Source organism: Hypanus sabinus, chromosome 20 (genome assembly GCF_030144855.1).
Source record: "Hypanus sabinus isolate sHypSab1 chromosome 20, sHypSab1.hap1, whole genome shotgun sequence".
Lineage (NCBI taxonomy): Eukaryota > Metazoa > Chordata > Chondrichthyes > Myliobatiformes > Dasyatidae > Hypanus > Hypanus sabinus.
In genome coordinates this window covers 41,290,225-41,313,595 of record NC_082725.1, presented here as the reverse complement: position 1 = coordinate 41,313,595, position 23,371 = coordinate 41,290,225, and the positions used below count along the sequence as shown (strand labels likewise).

Sequence of the window (23,371 nt, the reverse complement as noted above, 5' to 3'; positions counted from 1 at the left end):
ATAAGGTACCTTTATTTTAACGTAAAAGCATTTTGGCAGCTTATAATTCATGATCACAGTGTGCATGCATATCCCTACTGTATGTGTGCAAAATTAATGAAGCTGTGGTCATTGGACCTAATTGAACTACATTCATTTCCTACAATCCTATGCCTGTTGGCTGTATACCTGGACTGATGTAGATGCAAAAGTAGAATCTGCTGACTCTGCATTTGGGATGCACCTGAAAAGATGCTAAAATACCTTGATCCTGAGTAGACCTTGGCAAGATGCAGCTGAAGTCCTAACCCTGGGATGTGTCTATAACTTTTAACAGGAGGCTAAACAAGGATGCAGCTTTGACTTTTTTAAAACCTATCAAGAATTGATTTTAAAATCTGAACTCTTGCCTAAATAAAGTTTAATTAAAATTTTATTAAATCACCAATAAATAATTAAGTTCGAAAAATAAATTTCCTAATTTCCAGAATGGCACTCCTTATTCAAATGAAGGGGAACTGTGCTTCTCTCCCAGGTCTAGCACAGAACTAGAAAGGTGGAACCCTATTGTAAATACCTGCGAGTCTAAGTGTGGTTGGACTCTGCCATTGGACTGCATAAGTCTAGCATAAAATCTTAGTGACTGATGCCCTGGCACCTGTCTCTATGTATGCCTTGGATTAAAGTGGGCTAGTGAATAACCAGTAATAAGGAAATTACACCAGTGATATTGGTAAACTCCACTTCATTATAAATTTGGTCTTCATTAATATTTGATGCATTCTTCCAAAGATCAAAGACATTTTTAAGACCTTTTTTTAATTTTCAGGTGTGGCTGCTTATGTTGGGTGGCAGAGTTCATCAATCCTCAAACCTCTTCTTCAACAAGGACTTAGTGATGCCGAAGAGTTTGTGATCTATAAAGCCCTCAATGCGATGACTTGCATGTGTCAGCTGGGACTTCTGCAAAAGCCTCATATCTATGAGTTTGCCAATGATATTGGTAATGTTTATTTTTGTCTGAGGAATAATTTTTTTTCTTTATCCTTGTGACATGTCCACTTTCCACTCTGATACTTAAATTAGCAGTGGTTACTATCTATAATGATAATCAAATGACAAAGATTTGTATCAAGACATAATGTATCTATAGTTATGTGAGACAGCCTAGCTCAACCATTCCTGTCCTTGTCCAGGCACTTACCGATAGGAGATATTTATTTTACTATTTATTGAAAGCAAGAATGTGAGCTAATTTGTTTCTCTGCTATTCTCGTAGATCCACTATGAGCCCCATTGAAGTCCAAAAATCCATCCTGTCTGCATCATCTCTTGTGTGGGTTGTTTGACATCTTCAACCTCTTTGCGTTCCAAAGCGTGTAGATTAGTTAATTCATACTCATCTGTAACAGTCAGTTCGCATCATATTTTGAAACACCAGCCATATGTTCAACTTTGAATTTTCATTTCAGTGCTACTTATTCCTTTACGTGAACACACTTTGCATCTCCATACATGTGTTCAATCCTACTTTTAAACTATTTGCTTTTCTTTATCTTTGCCAACGTTGCTTCTATTTGTTGCATGTACTAAAAGTACCTCTCCACTATATTTGAGAAACTAGAGATCTCTAAGACTAATTTTAATTCCTGGAATTTGTGCCTTCTCCTTCATTAACCCAATATTTTTAGAACATATTTTGCAACTAATGCATATTGTGGTGATGGTTTAATGGTGGTTTCTATCAAAGTTCCCACATCTCTGTGGGCAGTTGTCATTTGTTCAGTAACTGATTTTTATTCAGCTTTGATTTATTAGTGATATGCATTTGTGTCAGAAGTTTCTAAATTCAAAATCTTATTCAATGAACTTGTGTTAGTACACTATACAACAAATACAACTGGTCTATACATATTGTATGCAATTTAGAACTTTTCCAATATTGTCTTAGCAACAAATTTTGTATCCAGATGGGCAAGTTATTGGTTTATTATTGTCACAAATATCAAGGTACAATGAAAAGCTTGTCTTACATACTGTTCATACACAGATGAGAGTGCGTTGAGGTAAGACAAGGTAAAACAATAATAATGCAGAATAATAATGTATACGTTAAAACACAAGTTCAGTATTTATTCAGTATGTTAGGCAACATCATTGGAAAGCAAAACCGAGTTTACATTTCTGGTTGGTGAATTTTTGCCAGAAATGCCTAAATCTGTTTTATTGCCCACAGATGCTCCCTGACTTATTAAACATGTTCGGTATTTTGTTACTTCAAATTTCTAGCATCTGTTAAGTACTTTGATTCTGATTTTAATTTTTCAGCAGTCTAGAAAATGTTTTCACTATTTCTGTTTGGAATGCTTCTCTAGTCTTCAACTGCCTTGCATGGTTATTTTACCTGTTGGTCAGTACTTCTTAATTTTATTTTGTGTACATGTATACTAAATTTAAGGTTGCTATTAGGTGATGGTATTATTATCTAGATTTTTCTGTCAGTGATGAGCTTTCCCAAAATATTTCTTGGGAAATGCACTAAAAACCATTTCTGTATGTGGTCCATTGCTTCCTGTATACCAGTGTGACATTGTAATGGTACTGGGTTCACTGTTCACAAAGCCCTAAATTCAAAGTAAGGTTTTAAGCTCGAGTCAATATAGGATCCTTGGTACCCTTACTGTAGGGAGGTTATACTATGTCAACCGCCTCTTCAAAGACTAACTTATTTCCCTGTTTAGTGTCTGTGGCAAAGTCTTACTAATAATATTCACTATTTGAGTAGCATGCTTCCTCTCTCTGCCAAGGAGATCCTTCCAGTTAATGAAGTATTTCAAACAGTTTATCTTATTTTAAATGATGCACGTTTAAATTTAGACAAATAGTTCGTAACACCCATTTAAAACTCACAGAAAGTATCCCAAATTTCAAAAGATTTTTAAACTGCGAAAGATTTTCAAACACAGGTACAATTCTTACGAACTAGAAGAACATACCAACGAATTGCAAATGAATGAGTCATTCATTGGAGAAACCAAAGGTTGAGGAACGAATTCCAGTTCTTCTTTCTGTCATTCTGTCTTTGTCAGTCTCCTTGTCCTTCTTAACAATCCCCAATGCTTTTTAACACTTATGCTGTTTGCTACTAGTTGATGTTTTTCAGATACCTTTGCTGTAATTCACACAGGTGGTCTAAGGTTTCTGGGGACTAAGATGCTAAGATCACCCAAAATACTGACTCTTGAGTAGACAAATATCCCAACCATTTATTGATCATTCTTGTGACCATGACTGATGTACTAAGTCTGCAAACTTCCTTGAAGTAAATAACTTTGCCAGCACTGTTTGCAAAGTTGTCCTTTTTAACTTCAGACTGATTATTGCTTACAGTTTACATAAAGAAATGAAGACTTGTTTGTGTTCATAACAAGAAGCTAAGCAAGAAATATTGGTTAGAAGTTTAACTTTTCAAAAACAACTCTGTCCCTTTGGAAAGTGTTTTTTTTTTGTTAGAATTCTGTATTTTACAAGGCAATAACTTGTCCTGATTTCTCGACATAATGACTTTTTCAGTTACTGTCATAAAGAAAATTGTTGAATTGCCAGGGTAAGATTGTGTCTTCCTGGAAGGATCATTAAAATCCTGACGGCAAGCTGCTGTAGAACATAGCTAAGTACCAAAATGCACTTAAAAATATGTAACTCTTTAAATTCACTAAATCTGTGTAAAAGTTTGTTTATTTAAAAAAAACACTTGCTTTTTTTGCATTAGCACCTTTCTTGTGTCACCCAAATCTCTGGATCCGTTATGGAGCTGTTGGATTCATAACAGTGGTAGCACAACACTTGAATATTGCCGACGTCTATTGCAAACTGATGCCATTTCTTCATCCATTCATCACCCAACCCATAATACAGGTAAATATTGCTCCTTTTTTCACATTAGCACCTTTTTTTGTGTCACTCAATTCTCTGGATCTGTTACGGAGCTGTTGGATAGAAAGATATAAAAATCAAATTTCAAACAACATATGAGAATAAAATCAAATGAAAAATAGATCTGATAAATAGAAGTTATAGTGCAGGAGATTCTACTGAAAAGCTACAGCAAAAAGAAAAGTTTTAAGCTTCGATTTAAAAGAGCTTAAAGTTGGTGCAGATTTCATATCCTTTGGAAGGTTATCCCAGATATGCGGAGCACAGTAACTAAAAGCTACTTCACCATGTTTAGTTTTGACCCTCGGGGTGATAAGCAGACCTGCCCCAGACAACACGAGAACTCAGTAAGGTTCATAATGCAGCAAGAGATCGGACATGTATTTTGGCCCTAGACCATTCAGTGTTTTATAAACCAGTAGTAATATTTTGAAGTCAATCCTCTTTTGGACAGGAAGCCAGGGTAGCAATCTGAGAACTGGAGTGATATGTTCTTCGTTCTTGGTTTTAGTGAGGACTCTAGCAGCACTATTCTGAATGAACTATCAGCTGTCTTGTAGTTGGTGGTCTTTTGGTGTAGCTAAGATTTCACTTCTGCTGTACATCTTTAACATTATTTAGCATTTTGAATTTGTTATGTATTTTAGCCAAGTAAGTTGGTTAATACAATTGTGTTCTTTGATTTCAGTGGCCCTAGGTGGTAGACTTGTAACAATATGCCAAGCAATGATGAAAGGCTTGGCCTGTGTATTGTCAATTGGCTTTGGCTGTTTTAAGTACCTCATGTTTGGCCTCTAATAAAAATTATAAATACTGGAGAATGAGTTGCTGCCCTGTTTTCCTGATTAATATAAATTAAAATGCTGATCCAGATGTGTCTGAATGTTTGTTTAATAGTTAAATATTATATTAGAACCATTTAAAATTGGTTTATTATTATCACATACCAAGGTACAGTGAAAACCTACTTGTCTTATATACCATCCGTACAAATTAATTGATTATAATAGTGCATTGAGGTGGTGCAAAGTAAAGCATTAAGAGTTATGGTACAGAGAAAGTACAGTGCAGATAAATAGGTAAGATGCAAGGTCACAATGAGGTGGGTTGCAAATTTGAAAGTCCATCTTATTATACTTGGGAATCATGCAATTGTCATATAATAGCAGGGTAGAAGCTGTTCTTGAGCCTGGTGCTGTGTGCTTTCAGGCTTTAGTATGCTGCATCTACTACCATTCACCCAGATGGAAAATGAGGTGTTGCTTCTCATTGTGCCAGTAGAGGAGGCAAGGACCATCATTTCTCTCTGTTTTTTTTCTCCCCCACCTTCTTATTCTAGATTCTTTCCCCTTCTTTTCCACTCCTGATGAAGGGCCTTGGTCCGAAAGGTCAACTGTTTATTCAGCTCAGTAGATGCTGGCTGACTTGCTGACTTCCTCCAGCATTATGTGTGTGTGTGTAGCTCAGAATCTGCAGAGTTGCTTGTGTTTATGATTTTATTTTAAAATAATTAGTGTGCAAGTACTAGCTTGGTTGTTTGTAAACTTCATTTGACTCTTTTTGGACTTGTTCTAGATTGACAAGGAAATTGTGTTGCTGAGTGTCCTCAAGGAGCCTGTCAACCGTTCGATATTTGATTATGTATTGCGATCAAAGGACATCATAAATCTCTACAAGCATTTGCACTTGCGTCAGAAGATAAGAAATGGACTAATATTGGAATGCCCAATCCCTGAAGACCCAATCATTGCTCAGCTGTTAAAGAAATTGCTTTCTCAGGTAACACTTAATCTGTGACTTCAATAATGAAAGAATCTCCTATTTTCATTGCTCACTTTTGATCAATATGAAGAAGATACGATCTGTCATTTTAAGCTTTCTTCATCCTCAACATTTTTCTTCCCATCTGTTAAAATACTTCCCATCCTTCTGCCAAGTTACTTTGACATCCTTTTGCCAAGTAACATGAGTAAACCTCTTGAAAGGATATTGGTTACCTTCCATCTGAGGTGTACCTGTATTGGTCCTACCCACTGAAAACTGATCTTAATGATAAAAGTACTTAAAGCCTTCCCTCCTGCACCAGCTCTTCTTGCATGCATTATTTCAATCTTCCTGTTTCTCCCCCCATTTGCACAAGGCCCAGGGACTCATCCAGGTCTGCTTTCTAACTCCTACTCACTCTGCAAGATCTCATCCCTCTTTCTATGTGTGTTAATAACAATTTGTACTATAACTTCCGGCTACTCTCCTTCCTCCTGCAAGTCTTGATCCTGGCATTAGCGTGACAATGTGTATGCACATGAGGTGTGGGAAAAGTCTGGATGAGCAGTGGTAGTAGAGGATTTGATGGTGAGCAAAATAGCTAAGTATTCTGTTGCCAAGTGTGAGACTTTAGAATAGTGTATTGTCCTTCACATGATGGCCAATCCCACAATAGCTGCATCTTGTTTTTAATACCTCTGTTTTATTTTTTATACCTCTCACTTGGTGATGACACTGAAAGATGCTGCTCACCCTGTCACAGACTTCTTGTTTTAAGTACTGGAGCTATGAACCCATTGCTGCTTTATTATATAAAATAAGCTTGGTGGAATATATGGCATTGAAATAGTAATTGCATTATTTTTGCTTTCTCTAATTTTGTTTGAAGCTCAACACCCAGGTATGCCTAAAAGTGATGTAATGGGGCTTATTTGTCTTGATGTAGGGCATGAGTGAAGCAGATGAAGACAAATTACTTGCCCTGAAGGATTTCATGCTAAAGTCAAACAAGGCCAAAGCCAATGTGGTGGATCAAAGCCACATGAGTGACAGTGGTCAGAGTGGAGTGATTGATTTGGCTGCATTAGGAATTCCTAGGAAACATGTTGATCTTGTGAAAACAAAACAAGAAAATGATGATAAACGAGGTAGTTGATTTATTTTCTTCTTTTCCTGCCATGATTATAATTAGCAGCAATGGGATTGTGTTTATATGAAATGCATACGATAGATAAATATGCTGCAGCTGGTAATTAAAAACAAATACAGCTAATCAGACTAGAAGTAGACTAAATTTTGCAGTACAAATAACATTTTTTTATCTTTAACTGTGTACAGAATATTCTCACTTAGTGAGCACTGAGTTGATGTATCTAAAGCTGTTTTCTTAACTGGGGTGCAATAAAGTGCCGTTAAATCAAAATATTAGCATTTCTTTGTCTGGAGCGACACATGAAGTTCAGAATTTTCATAAATTACCAGTAATGTAGTAGATTTTAGGATTAGTAGATAGTAGAATTGCTGAATTCAATGTTTTGGTATTTTATAGCAAGAAGGCATGTTAAACAAGACTCGAATTTAAATGAAGAATGGAAGAGCATGTTTGGCTCTCTTGAACCTCCAAACCAGCCTAAAGTTATTGCAGCCCCTGGAGACCAGGAAAATACCACTGGGAAAAATCTCAGATCTGAGTCTTCACCGGGGATAATGATCACTACCAACTCCACTTTGCAACAGGTTAATAGAAAATTCATTGAAAAACAGGATTTCTGGCAGAATTTTAGGAAGTTAAAGAAATTTGAGAGCAGTGTTGAATAGTCATCTTTCAATTACTCTTGGTGCCTAGTGAATATAAAAATTGAATATAAAAACTGCTCGAGTTCGTAGAGGGTGGGTTTTCAACGGGGAGTATTGGGGATTGTGCTGTGTGACTTATACAAGCTCATAGATTATATTTCAACTGCTGAGGGAATGAAAATCAAAAATATCTGCAGATGCTGGAATTTTGGATTATAAATAAAATGCTGGAAGGACTCAGTAGGTCAGGCAGCATATATGGGGAAAAGAGAAACTTAATATTTTAGATCTGGACCTTTCATCAGAATCAAAGGAGTTTTTGTTACTGCTGTTCAGGGAGGTTGCATGGATGAGTGGGAATCTGAGTATATTTTGGGAGGGAAGGGTATCGTAACTGGAAATTAAGTGCATTTGTAAGCCAAAGCTAAATGCTACTAGAAAATAGACCTTAAGTTGATTTAGCAGCACTTGATGGTATGTACTCTAATGCAGTGAACCTGATGGGAAAAGGCATCTGAACTAAATGTAGAAGTGGACATGAAACTTTATCTTATTGAAACACTATAAAGATCTCTGGATGCTTGACAGAGTAAATGACATGAGGATGATTACCTTGGTGAAGTAGTATAGAATTAGGAGGAATAGACATTGAATACTAGTTAAATCAGTAAAAATGAGATGAAAGGTTTGTTCTCTGAGATTTAAGTATTTGAAATTGTCTTTAAATAGAGTTTGATAATTAGCTTTAAAATAGAATATGATAAATCAGTACTGTGCTCCTGATGAATTGTTGATCAGTATTTAAAATTGTGATGGAAAATGTATCCCATTCCACATCAGTACTCTTTCATACAAGTTGTCCTCTTTCCCCTCCCCCTCCCCCCACTTTCGTGTTCTGCTATCTTCCCCTTTCCTGTCCTGATGAAGAGTCTTAGGCTGAAAAGTCGATGGTTTATTCTCTTCTGTAGGTGCTACCTGACCTGCTGAATTCCCCCAGCGTGGTGTGTGTGTGAATTTTAGTCACTTTGTGTTGAGGAAAATTAAAACATAGGTGATTTTGGATATTGAATAAAGCCTAGTGTAGTTATGGAAAAGAACAAATGTTAACATCAAGTAAATGATACCAGATAGAGAAAGGTTAATTTTACAAAGCTGAAATTGTACTGGATTCAATCAAATGGAAATGTATTAGTGTTGGAGATGTGGGAGGAAGTGAAGAAGGAAATAAAGTCTAGAACAAACATGGTGGAGAGGAACGTGCTGGAATCTGAAACAAAAATACTGGAAGGTCACAGTCAGTTGTGCAGCATCTGTGGAAGGAAAAATCAGTTAATATTTTAGGCCAGTGATCCTTCATCAGAACAGATTTTTTACAAAGCAAGGGAAAATATGTGAATCCTCAAGCTAAGGTCCCTGTATATAAAGTCAAAGAAGGAACTGTGTGTTAGATATCAGGAGCTCAAAGTTATAGCAAGCCGAGGATTGTATAGAATATGCAGGGATGATATTGGGGGGAAATTAGATTAGCAAAGTGTGCATCTTCATTTTGTGTGCCAAGGTTCCCAATGAGACGTTAGATTGCATAGCAGGAGAGAGCTCAAAAGAGGCAAGTGGGAGTCAGTTCTCAAGGAGATGTTGGAGTGTGCCTGATAGGCAAGGTCAAATTAAAAGATGATTTAGGTTTAAATGGAGCAACTATTGTATGAGTGGACCAGTGTTAGAGTGGTGAGTTCAGACCTTGACTCATAGAGGTGTAGGCAGGATATAGATTTTTTTTTGTTTCATTTTCTTTTTTTTTCAAATTTCACATAGAGCAGTGGGGATGCCAAACAGGATAGTGGGATGCAGCTCTTGTGGGATCTGTCCTTGAGGACTACACCTATAAGAAGTGCATTCAGTTGCAGCAGCTTTCAGAACGTATTAAGGAATTGGAGTTGGAACTGGATGAACTCCAGGTTATACGAAAGGCTGAGGGGTTGATCAGCAGGACATTTAGGGTGGTAGATACTGTCAAGGTGCATGACATAGGTAACACTATGACCACCAGGAGGGGAAAGAATATGGGTGGGATGGGCAGCTAGTGCAGAGTACTGTTGTTGCCATTCCTCTCAGCAACAGATATACCTCTTTTGATGCCTTTGGGGGTGATGAACTAGCAGATGAAAATCAAAGTGGTCAGATCTGGCACTGAGTATGGCTCTGTGGCTCAGAGGGGAAGGAGGGAGAAGGGGCAAGCTATGGTAATAGGGGATTCATTTGTTAGGTTAATAGAGAGGACAAAAAAGAGAATCCTGGGTTGTATGTTGCCTCTGGTGCCAGGTACAGGGACATCTCAGATTGAGTCCACAGCATTCTTAAGTGGGAGCTTGAGCAGCCAGAGGTCATGGTCCACATCAGTACCAATGACATGGCTGATGGGGCCAATGACCAATGCACAGTGGTGAGGTTCTGCAAATTGAGTTCAGGGAGTTGGATGTTAAAATGACAGGACCTCCAGGGTTGTGATCTCAGGATTGCTACCCATGCCATGTGTTAGTGAGGCCAGATATAGGAAGATGACAGTTTAACACATGGCTGAGGAGATGGTGCAAGAGGTGGCCTTCAGATTTTCGGATCATTGGGCTCTCTTCCAGGGTAGGTGGGACCTGTACAGAAGGGATAGTTTGCACCTGTACTGGAGGGACAGTTTGCACCTGTACTGGAGGGGGGACTACTATCTTTGCAGGAAGGTTTGCTAGTGCTGCATGTGAGGGGGCAGGGGTTCAATTAGAGTTGCAGGGGGATGGGAACTGGAATGCCAGAGCAGATAGTGGAATGGTTGTGGGGAACGATGTTGTTCAGTCTACATACAAAGTCAGGAAGTGACAGATTGTGCATGATAGGACTAATGTTCTGCGGTTGGGTATATTTTAATGTAATGAGTTTTATAGGAAAGGCAGATGAGTTGAGGGCATGGATCAGCATGTGGAGTGATGACATTGTAGGCATTAGTGAAACTAGGCAGTGCTCAGAGAAGACAAACTGGAATGTTCATCTACTGAGGCTACGTGCGTGCAACTGAGGAATAAGAAATGGATGATATTATAGACCATCAGTCCGTGGGATTTAGAAGAGCTGATCTGTAGGCAGATTGCTGACTTTTATAAGAAACATAAAGTTGAGATTATAGGTGATTTTTATTTTCCATTTTTTGACTGTGACTCCCATATTGTAAAAGAGCTGAGTGGAATTCAGTTTGTCAGATGTCTTCAGGAAAGTTTCCTTAATCAATCCACAGAAGGCTGAACTAAAGAGGTGTTTTATTAGATCTCCTATTCAGGAGTAAGTCAGAGCAGTTAACACAAGTTTGTGCAGGGGAGCACGTTACATCTAGTGATCATAATACAATTATTTTCAAGATAGTTCTGGAGAAGGGTAGGTCTGGTTCTTGGGTTGAGATTCTAAACTGGAGAAAGCCAATTTTTGATGGTATCAGAAAGGATCTGACAAATACGGATTGGGACAGGTTGTTTTCTGGCAATGGTGTGCTTAATAAATCCTAAGGCATTACAGGAAATATACTGGCATGGATAGGGGAATGGCTGACAGGCAGAAGGCAGCGAGTGGGAATAAAAGGGGCCTTTTCTGGTTGGCTGGTGGTGATTAGTGGGGTTCTTTGGGGGTCAGTATTGGGACTGCTGCTTTTCACATTGTCATTGTTTTTGCTCATGGATTTGATGGCTTTGTGGCAAAGTTTGCAGATGATACAAAGATAGGTGTAGGGGTAGGTAGTGGTGAGGAAGCAATGCGATTGCAGCAGGACTTGGACAAATTGGAAGACTGGACAAAGAAGTGGCAGATGGAATACAGTGTTAGGAAATATATGATAATACATTCTGGTAATGGGAATGATAGTGCGGACTAGTATCTAAATGGGGAGAAGGTTCAAACATCAAAGGTGCAAAGGGACTTGGGAGTCCTCATACAAGACTCCTAGAAAGTTAATTTACAGGTTGAGTCTGTGGTAAAGAAGGCAAATGCAATGTTGGCACTTCTTTCAAGCGGAATAGAATATAGAAGAAACGAGATAATGCTGAGCCTTATAAGACACTAGTCAGGCTGCACTTGGAGTTTTGTCAGCAGTTTTGGGATCCATATCTCAGAAAGGATGTATTGTCATTGGAGAGTCCAGAGGAGGTTCACGAGGCTGATTCTGGGAATGAAGTGGTTAATATATGAGAAATGTTTTGTAGCTTTGAGCCTGTACTCACCGGAATTTAGAAGAATGTGGGGATCTCATTGAAATCTACCAAGTGTTGAAAGGACTAGATAGGTTGGATGTTGTGAGGATGTTTCCTGTGGTGGGGTATTCCAGAACTAGAGGGTACAGCCTCAAAATTGAGGGGCTACCCTTTAGAACAGAGGTAAGGAGGAATTATTTTGGTCAGAGAGTAGTAAATCTATGGAATGCTCTGCCACAGACTGCAGTGGAGACCAAGTCCGTGTGTGTATTTAAGGTGGAAGTTGATCGTTTTCTGATTGGTCATGGCATCAAAGGATATGGTGAGAAGGCAGGTGTATGGGTTTGAGTGAGATCTGGGATCAGCCATGATGGAATGGCGGAGCAGACTTGATAGGATGAATGGCCTAATTCTGTATGGTTTTATGGTAAGTGGAAAACTTTCAAAAGTGTAATTTTTGAGAGTACTGAGTTTATACGTTCTGCTCAGAATAAATCGCAAGAATAACTGGTTTAGGGAACATTGGTTTTCAAGAGATATGTAGATCCTGATTAAGGAAAAGGAGGTGCATAGCAGATCTAGGCAGAATGGAGCAAATGAGCTATTCTCTTGCATGTTTTGTATTCCTCAGCTACAAGAGGGAAATCAGGAGAGCTAAAAGAAGGTATGAGGTTGTTCTAGCAGACAAGTTGAAGGGCTTCTGCAGATATATTAAAGGCAAAAGATATCAAGGGACAAAATTTGTCCTCTGGAAGATCAGAGTGGTCATGTATGCATGGAGCCAAATGAGATTGGGAAGATCTTAAATGGATTTTTTGCATGGATTTACTTGGGAAATGGACACTGAGTCTAAATAAACAAGTCAAAGTAGTAATGAGGTCATTGTCCATTTACAGATTACAACAGAAGAGGAGGTGTTTTGCTTTCTTGAGGCGAATTAAGGTGGATAAATCCCCAGTTCCTGACAAAGTGTTCCCACGGACCCTGTGGGAGGCTATTGCAGGAACTGCAGGGGCCCTGGCGGAGATGTTTAAAACTTAGTTAGCCATGGGTGAGGTACTGGAGGATTGGAGGATAGTTAATGTTGTTGTTTAAAGAAAGACTCTAAGAATAAGCCAGGAAATTGTAGGCCGATGAGCCTGACATCGTAGTGAGTAAGTTATTAGAGGGTATTCTGAGGGACCAGGTATATCAATGATCTGGATGATAATATGGTGAACTCGATCAGCAAATTTGTGGATGACACCAAGATTGAGTTGTAGTGAGCAACAAGGAAGACTATTAAAGTTTGCAGCAGAATCTGGACCAGCTAGAAAAATGGACTGGCAAAACAGCAGATAGAATTTAATGCAGGCAAGTATGAAGCGTTGAGCTTTGGGAGGACAAACCGCGATGGAACTTGCAAGGTGAGTGGTAGAGCACTGAGAAGTGCAGTTGAACAGGGAGACCTGGGAATACAGATCCATACTTCCATTCAAGTGGTGTCACAGGTAGATAGGGTCATAAAGATAGCTTTTGGCACAATGACCTTAATAAATCAAAGTCTTAAGTACACTAGTTGGGATGTGATGTTGAAGTTGTAAAAGATGTTTAGGTCTAATCTGGAATATTTTGTGCAGTTTTGGCCACCTACCTACAGGAAATATGTCAATAAGATTGAATGTGCAGAGAAAAGTAGGGAAATAAGTTAGCACTTTATTCCCTACAGAGGAATGAGGGGAGACAAAATTAAGAGGTGTGTATATATAGGCTAAATGCAAGCAGACTTTTTCAACTGAGGTTGGGTGAGACTTGAACTAGAGCCCGTAGATTGAAAGTGGAAAGTAAAATATTTAGGGGGAACACAAGGGGAATTTCACTCAGAGTGATGAGATTGTGGGACAAGCTGCCAGCGAAAGTGGTGAATAACAGTTTGATTTCAACTTCTAAGAGAAATTGTGAGAAGTAAATGGGTGGTAGGTGCATTGAGAGCTATATTTGGGTGTAGGTCAGTGGGACTAGAGAAATTACTGGTTTGACATGGACTAGTTGGGCTGCAGGGTCTGTTTCTGTGCTGTGGTGTTCTATGACTCTAAAAATAATCAAAAAACAACAGATAACTAAGGACTAGACACGAACCTAATTGTGTAATTCCATTTGAAGGTGACAGAAGGAGCTGCGGCCCCATCAAGAAAAGCAGCTGTTTCCTTGTTGGTTCCAGCAAGTGGAAATGTTCCATTGTTGCCCTCTACGTACCAGAGACGCATTACCACGTGTGTCACCGAGCTCCAACACCTGATTCAGCAGAAGCGAGAGCAATGCAATGCCGAACGAATGGCCAAACAGCTGATGGAAAATGCTGAATGGGAGAGTAAATCTCCTCCACCAGGTACACAAAGATTGGGAATTTAAAAAAAAGACAAATACAGGAAGCAGTCAGCAGGTCAGGCAGCATTTATGTAAGGCAAAACAGTTAACTTTTCTGGCTGAAGACTCTACAGTACATCAGAACTACGGAACAAAACAAATTTGTAGGGAGGTAGGAGTGAGTGGATAAGACAGGGAATACCTCAGATAGGATGATTGAGAACCCCTCGTCCATCAGGTTCTTGAACCAAAGGTGATAACTTCACTCAGCTTCACTTACCCCATCATTGAAATGTTCCACAATCTATGGACTCAATTTCGAAGACTTCTTATCTCATATTCGTGATATTTCTTGTTTATTTATTTATTACTATTATTTATCTCTTTTTGTATTTGCACAGTTTGTTGTTTTTGCACACTGGCTGAATGCCCAAATTGATACTTTCTTTCATTGATTCTATTATGGATTTATTGAGTATGCCTGCAAGAAAATGAATTTCAGGTTGCATATGGTGAATGTTTGTACTTTGAACTTTATTGTGACGAGTGAAGATCAATTTTTTGCTATTCAAATTAGCTTTTTTCATATTAAATGCATAATTTTTAAGTCAGTTATCAGAGGTTATATTAACTTCTGAATTACCAATGCGATTCATAGTGATGTGTTAGTAGGAATATAACTACCGTATGGTTGTGACTCCATGCATTTCTACATTGTTAATGAATTCCACTATCTATATAGGCTGGCATCCCAAAGGGCTTCTTGTTGCACATCTCCATGAACATAAATCAGCAGTGAACAGGATCCGGGTATCTGATGAGCATTCAATTTTTGCTACCTGCTCAAATGATGGGACGGTGAAGATTTGGGATAGTCAGAAGATGGAGGGAAAGACCACAACTACAAGGTATGGACATAATTCTTTAGAAACATAGAAAATAGGTGCAGGAGTAGGCCATTCGTCCCTTCGAACCTGCACCGCCTTTCAGTATGATCATGGCTGATCATGCAACTCAGAACCCTGTACCTGCTTTCTCTCCATACCCCCCCGATCCCTTTAGCCACAAGGGCCTTATCTAACTTCCTCTTAAATATATCCAATGAACCGGCCTCAGCTGTTTCCTGTGGCAGAGAATTCCACAGATATTAGGTCAGGTACGCAAGCTATTTTGCTTAAAAGATTGTTTTCAGGTCTGAATAGTGTACTATGTGAGAGAACTGCTGATAACACTTCCTTTTGCACTAAGCTCTAAGTCATAGAGTCCATTGTGTAAGTACTTTAAGGTCAAATGCCAAATGCATTTGTTTAGCTTTGAAGCCAAGTGTCTTAAATTATAGACTTTAATTTGTCTCTAATCTTTGATCGGCATTACTTTGAAAATAAATTGTCTTGAGTGAATGGTTGACATGTACTTTGGTGTTAAAAGACCTGAAGTTGCATAGGCCACCATTAGAGACTTGTAAGAATCTACCACCTTGTTTCTAGTGTACTTGGACACCATTCTAAGCAAGCCCTCAATCCAGTATCTTCCCCATAGGTTTTTCTCCCCATTGCAAACCCCGTTTCTGATGTGCTCCTTTCCAACCACAATCCCCCTAAAGTTAAAGGAAGCTATCCCAACAAGTTTCCTCCCTTCCTGAATTAGACCTCAACATGAATGGGTGGGGAAAAATGTAAAACTGATCAAGCCTCCCAGGAAGATAGAGTTAATGTCTTGTAATAGGTTATTGTACCTTAGATACATGCAAACATAAGTATCCTTTATTACAAAGCCAAGTCCTGATGAAGGGTCTTGCCCCAAAAAGTTGACTGTTTATTCTTTTCCATAGAGGCTGTCTGATCTGCTGAGTTCCTCCAGCATTTTGTGTCTGCTGCTATCCTTTATTACAATGTACTTTCCAATTTTAGAAGCTAATCACATACAGTTCTCAATTCTTTTGTAGATTTTAAGTACTACTTATTCTGAAAATTGTATGGAGGACTCTACTGGTAAAGGTGATCAAATCTATTTCCCTTAAAACACCCCTTTTTTGTGCAAATGTCACACCTGTGCTAATAGATTGCCTTTACACCCTGCACATGTAAGTGTGGACATACAGTTCCTTTTCAAATCTTTTTATTATTATTATCCAAAATACAAGAGCACATCGAAGTAAGTAACTCTTAAAAAATCTCAAAAGAGAGAAGAAAAACAATATTAAAAATTTTAATCCTTAATATTGTTTTTTTCTCTCTTTGTAAGTGTTACTTTGACACACAGTTCCATTTAACAGCATTATATTAATCATGTATATTTGTAAATAAATAAACTAATGAATTTTAATGAATTATCATAAAAAGGTTTTATCATTCTGTCTGATGGCCTTATGATTTAAAGAAAAGTCTTTTGTTGAGAAATTAGGAATTTAGAAATTATGAAAGGTGAACAAGTTTCACTCCTGTGATGACTTTAACTTTTCAAAATGCTTGAGGAAGGCAATCCAAACTCAGTGGTCTGTCATTAATATGTGCAAATCTAATTAACCGGTAGACCACAGGAGTTAACATAATATGGACAGATTTGAACAGTCAGGTAACAATTAGTAAGCAGTTGCTGTAGCCAGTTTCCTGATTAATGTATTCATACAATCAGTTGATCATCTTTGTATTCTTCTAGCATTCCCTTCAGCTCACCCAGAATTCCTTATGAGAAACAAAAGACTGATCAACTTTAATTTGTGAAGGTCATAATTTACAATATTGTCACATGATTCTTTAGCATTTTTTTTAAAGAAGGCACATTCCTTCTGTAGGCTTTTCTGCAAAATTCTCAATTAGTTCCCAGACCATGTCCTGATGGATTTGATTTTTCCTTTAGCCCACCTCATCCATGTGGTCTTGATCATGTCTTTCACCTAAGCTACTCATTCGTGACCTTCTGCTTCCATTTATTGGATAGATTTTGATCCTGTCTTCAAGCCACACTAATCTTCTCAAGATCTTGTGCTTTCAAATCTTGCTATATCTTGTTGGATGAGCCCCTGCTCAAAATATTTTGTAAATCAAACACACTTTGGGACATGGAAATACAGTATGTAACTTGCAGTCAGAATTTATTACAAATTCTTGTAAAATATTCTTTGCAATTTCTAAAATTTCTGGCACCACTTTGGTTAATTTAATATAAATAAAGACATCACAATGCAGATGAATCTTAAAGTAGCAATGTGTTGCAAATTACTTTCAATTTGTTATTTACATTTATAATTAAGTTTTATAATATCTGTATAATGGTTTGTATCTATATTTTGTAGTTAAATTGCAGCAAATTTGCATTTGTTATTAATATAATTACTTTCTTCTTTGCCTAGCTAATATTTTGTCAAAATGGTATATTCTGTGGCTTGCTGAGCTTTTCTTTTTTCCTGGAAGGGCAGTTTGACATTTCTGTTTAAACTCTGTAGGGATAATATCCTTGTAATTATAGAGGCATTGAAACATTAATGAACAGTTGTGCAACAAAATATTCTAAAAATAGATTTTCTACACTGTGGTCAAATGTCTTAAGTTACTGTCTTCAATATTTCTCTAATCTCAATGGGTAGGATCTTTACCAAGAACAGATACAATTTGCTGTTTTTGCCAACAATGCTAGATGCAATTTCATGTGTGATACAATACTTCAACAACATTACATTAGATTAACCTCTGAAATTCTTTACTACGGGAAGAGATTGCTGAGGCTATGTCTGTGATCTTTGTGTGCCACACAAGCCATAGGATTTGGACCAGAGGAGTGGACAATGGGAAATGTTGTTCCTTTGTTCAGGAAAGGTAATAGAGATAATCCAGAGAATTATAGACTAGTGAGTATTACATTAGTGGTGGGCAAACAATGGAGGGGATTTTCAGGGACAGGATTTACAAACATTTGGAGAAGCATAGTCTCAATAGGGATAGTTAACATGGCTTTGTGAAGGGTAGGTCATGCCTCACAAGTATAATTTTTGAAGAAGTGACAAAACAAATTGATGAAAATCATGAGGCATGTGATTCAAGGAAAATTGGCAACATGGATTCATAATTGGCTTGTCCACAGAAGGCAGCAGGAGTTAGTAGATGGAGTGTATTCTACTTAGTGGTCAGTGATGTTCTGCAAGGATCTGTTCTGGGATCCCTGTTCCTTGTGGTTTTTATAAATGACTTGGATGAGGAATTGGAATGGTGGGTTAGTAAGTTTAAAGATGACACAAAGGTTGTGGATTGTGTCGAAGATTGTTCCAAAAAGTGTGGGTGGAAAAAGCATAAGGTAATGCTGCAGCTCTAAAAACTCTGGTTAGATGTCAGTGGAGTATTGTGTTCAGTTCTGTTCACCTTACTGTAGGAAGGATATTAGAAGGGGAGGGTATTAAAGAGGGTGCAGAGGAGATTTACCAGGATGCTGCCTGGATTAGAGAATATGTCTTATTCAGGAAGGGTTGAGTGAGTGAGAGAGAGTTCTTCTCATTGAACCAAAAGGCAATAAGAGGTTACTTGATAGAGATGTACAAGGTGATAGAGGCATAGATAGTGGATGGCCAGCGTATTTTTCTTTCCCAGAGCAGCAATGGCTAATACCAGAGGATACCCTTTTAAGATGAGGTAAGTTTAGTGGAGATGTCAGAAGTAGTTTCTGTTTAACAGAGTAAACTGAGTGTCTGGAATGCACTACCGGGAGTGATGTTGGAGGCCAATACTCTAGGGACATTAAGAGATTCTTGGATAGGTATATGGATAAAATAAAAATGGAGGGTTATGGGCTCTGTAGGAGAGAAGTGGTAGATTGATCATGGACTAGGGTGAAAGGTCAACACCACATTGTAGTGTGCGGTACTCTTCTGTGTATTTGTCTGTAGCAATGGATGTACACCAGCCCTCAAACATGGCCTTCCATTCAATTAGATCATAGTTAATTTGCATTTCAGCTCTCTCTGTTTGCTACAGTTCCATAATCCTTAGTATGCTTACCTAACAATCATTCCATTGCAGAAATGAAATATTTCAGTTAACTTCATTTCAATAGTTTATTCGAGTAGTACGTTGCAAATTTTGATTGCATTTTATGTGAAGGAATGCATTCTTTGGGTGTGCAGCTGAATATGAAAATTTCCTTCAGTATTTGGGACAAAGCATGTCAGCAGACAGCAGTAGCATTCCTGTATCACTTATCTCCAATAATCAATAAATTATTTTTCTTTTTTACTGTTTTGTAGATCAATTTTGACGTATTCTCGAATAGGGGGAAAAATCAAAACTTTGGCATTCTGCCAGGGCTCCCATTATCTGGCAGCTGCTTCTGACAATGGTACTGTCCAACTCCTAGGGATTGAGGCTAGTAAGCCTCCAAAATCTCCAAAAATACATCCTCTCCAGAGCAGGTATTATATTTCATTTGAATATTAACTATTTTTATTATGTTAATTTTCTTTAGGCCTATTTTTATTATCTGAATTTTATTAGTTTTAGCACTTAAGCACTTGAGAAGATATGAAATAAATTAATCTAAAATGAATTATTTTAAATTCTTTTTGAGATGGTCTTAAATATTTTAATAAGCTGTAGCAACGAGGTCTCCAATATAATTGAGCCCACAGGCCTGTCAAAAGTAATTCTGTTTACAGTGACAGTCAGTGTGGGCTGGCTCCATCTCAGTCCATCACTTGTGCTTTATTTCAAGTAATCCAAGTAAGCCTAATGACTTTCTAAATCATAATATGAATTATCAAACTCCTTGGTCTAATAAAATTGTGCTATGTTAAATATTTCAAAATATATTTTAATGGATTCTTCTTGTTTTTATTTTTAATACTTCAGTTTCTGCTTTAAAATATATGTATTTCCCTCTGAAATGTTTAAAATATTTGTTTATAATTATGTGCTTTCCAGTTTAGAATATGTGTTAATTCCATAATGTGGTCCCCGTGCTTTTTGATGTTAAATGGCTGGAAGTTATATAGCTGATAATCTATGTCACAGAGATTGTAAGTTTATATAGGCAGCTTTCTTTGAGGTTGGCAACCAGCAATGCCACTTCAACAATGCAAAATCCTGTCTGGTTGATTTATACTTTTCCATATTTAGTGTTCTTTCAGCAATGATGAAGTGTAGTTGGAAGATAAAATTATTTCTTAATCTATTTAACTTTCTATATCTTTGTTTATAGTACAGCATCTAACCGTCCAGCATGATTTCCTTGTTTGTGCGGCTAAAATAGAATTAAATATTCAGAGGAGAAAAACAAGATTGCAACATCTTTTTATCAAGTGTCCAATTTCTCAGTTTGGCACAGTTTAATTTACGTACTTTTGCCTGGGCTACATAAATCCCTTAGCTTTGATCTTTAGAATAGTCTGTAACATTTACAGAGCTTTGGCATAAATCTTTTTCTAACAGGTCATTAAAAATAGTTGACTTCATTCTGTATTTCTTGCCATGCATTTTTCCCCAACTGCTCAATCATAAGTGATGCTTTATCTCTCCCAACTTTCCTTCAAACCATAACATTATAATGTAACCTGACTTGGAGAGTAATGTTACCTTATGTATATTCTCTAGCAGGATGGCTTCTGGCATATTCTAGAAGTTATTAATTACAGTAGCATGAAATAGGTTTTTTTTGTCATTAGTGAGGTGGGGGGGGGGCATATCATTTTACACCAAACGGTTAAATGTTTGACAAACAACACCAGGATAATCACCATTTAAAACCAACGCGTTTGCTCAGGAAACAAAGCTAACGTATTAGTGGTGCTCTTTGATCTTTCGATGATAACTTTTTATCTTTTTCTCCACAGAAAGGAAGATCATTACATCTCTAACGTGTATGCTTATTTTTATAAATCATTTCTTTGCTGAGCTTTTGTACATGTTTAGTATGGATATTTAAGTATTGATTTTAGCATTGTTGACATCTATCATTTATATTTATTCCATTGGTATATGTGCTTTTTTTTTGCTTGCAAGATATGGAAGAGCTGACTTTCCTTCTGCAATAAAATAGGGTGCAAAGATATATTACAGCATAGGCACAGCTATATTTAATGAAAAACAGATGGAATTGGACTCAGTTATACTTGAGGATGCTGCAATTAATACAAATTTTTCAAAGACTTTCAATTATGTCTATTATTAGGCTTTAACATTAGTCCTGTACATTGCCCAATATTACAATATATACAGACCTGTAATGCTTATTGAAGGGAAATTGTCAATTCTTTGCTCAGGTTGGAGGAGCAACACCCCATATTGAATGTGAGTAGCCTCCAACCTGGTTGCATAAACGTCCATTTCTTTAACTTACGGTACATTCTCCCCCCTCCCCTGCTGTTTTTTCCCATTCTCCATTTTGATTCCTCTCTCACTTCTCTTTGCAACACTTGCTGCTCACATCCCTCTGGTGCCCCTCTTCCTTCTTTCTTCCCAGGTCCACTGACCCCTTGGCAGATCATTGCGTGGCTGAGAAGCTGATGCAGGGTTTCAGGTTCTTGGATAATTGGGATCTCTTCTGGTGGAGGAATGACCTATTCAAAAGTGATGGGTAGCATCTGAACCTGAGAGGGACCAATATTCTTGAGGGAAGCTTTGTTAGAGCTGTTGGGGAGAGTTTAAACTAACTTGGCAGGGGTGGGTGGGAACCAGAGTGAAGGGACTCGGGAAAGGATGGACGGTAAAAAAGTAAATATAGCATGTAGTCAGATTGTCAGGAAGGCCAGGCAGGTGATGAAACTTAGTTGCAGCCAATAGACTGAGTATCAAATCGTTAGTAATGCAGAGTCAGAACGGACAGCAAATATGGTACTCAAGATGTTGAATCAAAATGCATGTAGTTTAAAAAATTGTTGCAATATTACAGATTGCCAGGTATGATGTTGTGGCCATGACTGAATTGCAGCTGAAGGATGATTGTAGTTGGAAGCTGAATATCCAAGGTTACACAGTATATTGGAGGGATAGGAAGGTAGGCAGAGGGGCTGGTGTGGCTCTACTGGTAAATAATGGCATCAAATCAGCAGAAAGATGTGACATAGGAATGGAAGATGTTGAATCCTTGTGGGTTTAGTTAAGAAACTACAAGGATAAAAGGACATTGACAGCTGTTATATACAGGCCTCCCCAAAAGTGGCTGGGAGGTGGACCACATGTTGCAACAGGAAATAGAAAAAGCGAGTCAAAAGGACAATGTTATGGTAGTCATGCAGGATGATTGGGAAAATCAGGTTGGTAATGGATCTCAAGAGGGTGAGTTTGTTGAATGCTTAAGAGACAGCTTTTTAGAGCAGTTTGTTGTTGAGCCTACTAGGGGATCAGCTATACTGAATTGGGTGTTATGTAATGAACTGGAGGTGATTAGGGAGCTTAAGGTAAAAGAACCCTTGGGTGGCAGTGATCACCATATGATTGTGTTCAACTTGAAATTTGATAGTTAGAAAGTAAAGCCTGATATAGCAGTATTTCAGTGGAGTAAGGGAAATTACAGTGGTATGAGAGAGAAGTTGGCCAAATTAAATTGGAAGGAGCTGCTGACAGGGATGTCAGCAGAGCAGCAATGGCATGCATTTCTGGGAAAAATGAAGAAGGTTTCCAAAAATGGGGAAATACTCAAATGGTAAAATAGTACAGCCGTGGCTGACAAGTGAAGTCAAAGCTATTGTAAAAGCAAAAGAAAGGGCATACAACAAAGCAAAAATTAGTGGGAAGATAAAGGATTGGGAAGCTTTTAAAAACCTACAAAGAACAATTAAAAACATCATTAGAAAGGAAAAGATAAAATATGAAAGCAAGCTAGCAAATAATATCTGTGGATAGTAAAAGTTTTTTATTCAAGTATGTTTAAAAAAATATAAGAGAAATGAGATTGGATATAGGACTGCTAGAAAATGAGGCAGGTGAAATAATAACGGAGCACAAGGAGATGGCTGATGAAGTAAATGAGTATTTTGTGTCAGTCTTCACTGTGGAAGACACTAGCAGTATGCCTGATGATGTAGTGTGTGAAGAAAGAGAAGTGGGTGCAACTACTGTTACAAGAGAGAAGATGCTCAAAAAGCTGGAAGACCTAAAGCGACATAAGTCACCCGGGCCAGAGGAATTGCACCCTAGGGTTCTAAAGAGGTAGCATTAGAGATTGTGGTGGCATTAGAAATGATTTTTCAAAAATCATTGGACTCTGGTATTGTGCCAGAGGACTGGAAAATTGCAAATGTTACTCAGCCCTTTAAGAAAGGAGGAAAGCAGCAGAAAGGAAATTATAGACCAGTTAGCCTGACCTCAGTAGTTGTGAAGATGTTGGAGTCAATTGTTAAGATTGAG

The 23,371-nt window shown here is 37.9% G+C and overlaps 1 protein-coding gene and 1 long non-coding RNA gene across 6 annotated transcripts in view; one reads left to right on the top strand and one right to left on the bottom strand.

The window, feature by feature from the left end:
- Positions 1 to 23,371, top strand: part of pik3r4 (phosphoinositide-3-kinase, regulatory subunit 4) — a 56,589-nt gene that overhangs the window by 14,411 nt on the left and 18,807 nt on the right. For 3 of the 4 annotated variants that reach the window (XM_059945381.1, XM_059945384.1, XM_059945383.1), the window contains 9 exons: positions 809 to 982; positions 3,752 to 3,897; positions 5,491 to 5,694; positions 6,626 to 6,827; positions 7,229 to 7,416; positions 13,839 to 14,064; positions 14,785 to 14,950; positions 19,276 to 19,440; positions 20,857 to 20,883. In XM_059945381.1, the coding sequence (XP_059801364.1) occupies positions 809 to 982; positions 3,752 to 3,897; positions 5,491 to 5,694; positions 6,626 to 6,827; positions 7,229 to 7,416; positions 13,839 to 14,064; positions 14,785 to 14,950; positions 19,276 to 19,440; positions 20,857 to 20,883 (1,498 nt within the window). The remainder of the gene's footprint in view (positions 1 to 808; positions 983 to 3,751; positions 3,898 to 5,490; positions 5,695 to 6,625; positions 6,828 to 7,228; positions 7,417 to 13,838; positions 14,065 to 14,784; positions 14,951 to 19,275; positions 19,441 to 20,856; positions 20,884 to 23,371) is intronic. The other variant, XM_059945382.1, reaches the window with a different exon arrangement.
- LOC132378457 (uncharacterized) overlaps positions 3,880 to 23,371 on the bottom strand; it is a 47,813-nt gene continuing 28,321 nt past the window's right edge. Inside the window, exon 3 of one of the 2 annotated variants that reach the window (XR_009507040.1) lies at positions 3,880 to 3,968. This is a non-coding gene — a long non-coding RNA (uncharacterized LOC132378457). Of the gene's footprint in view, positions 3,969 to 16,419; positions 16,727 to 23,371 lie in introns of those variants that run through there. The other variant, XR_009507039.1, reaches the window with a different exon arrangement.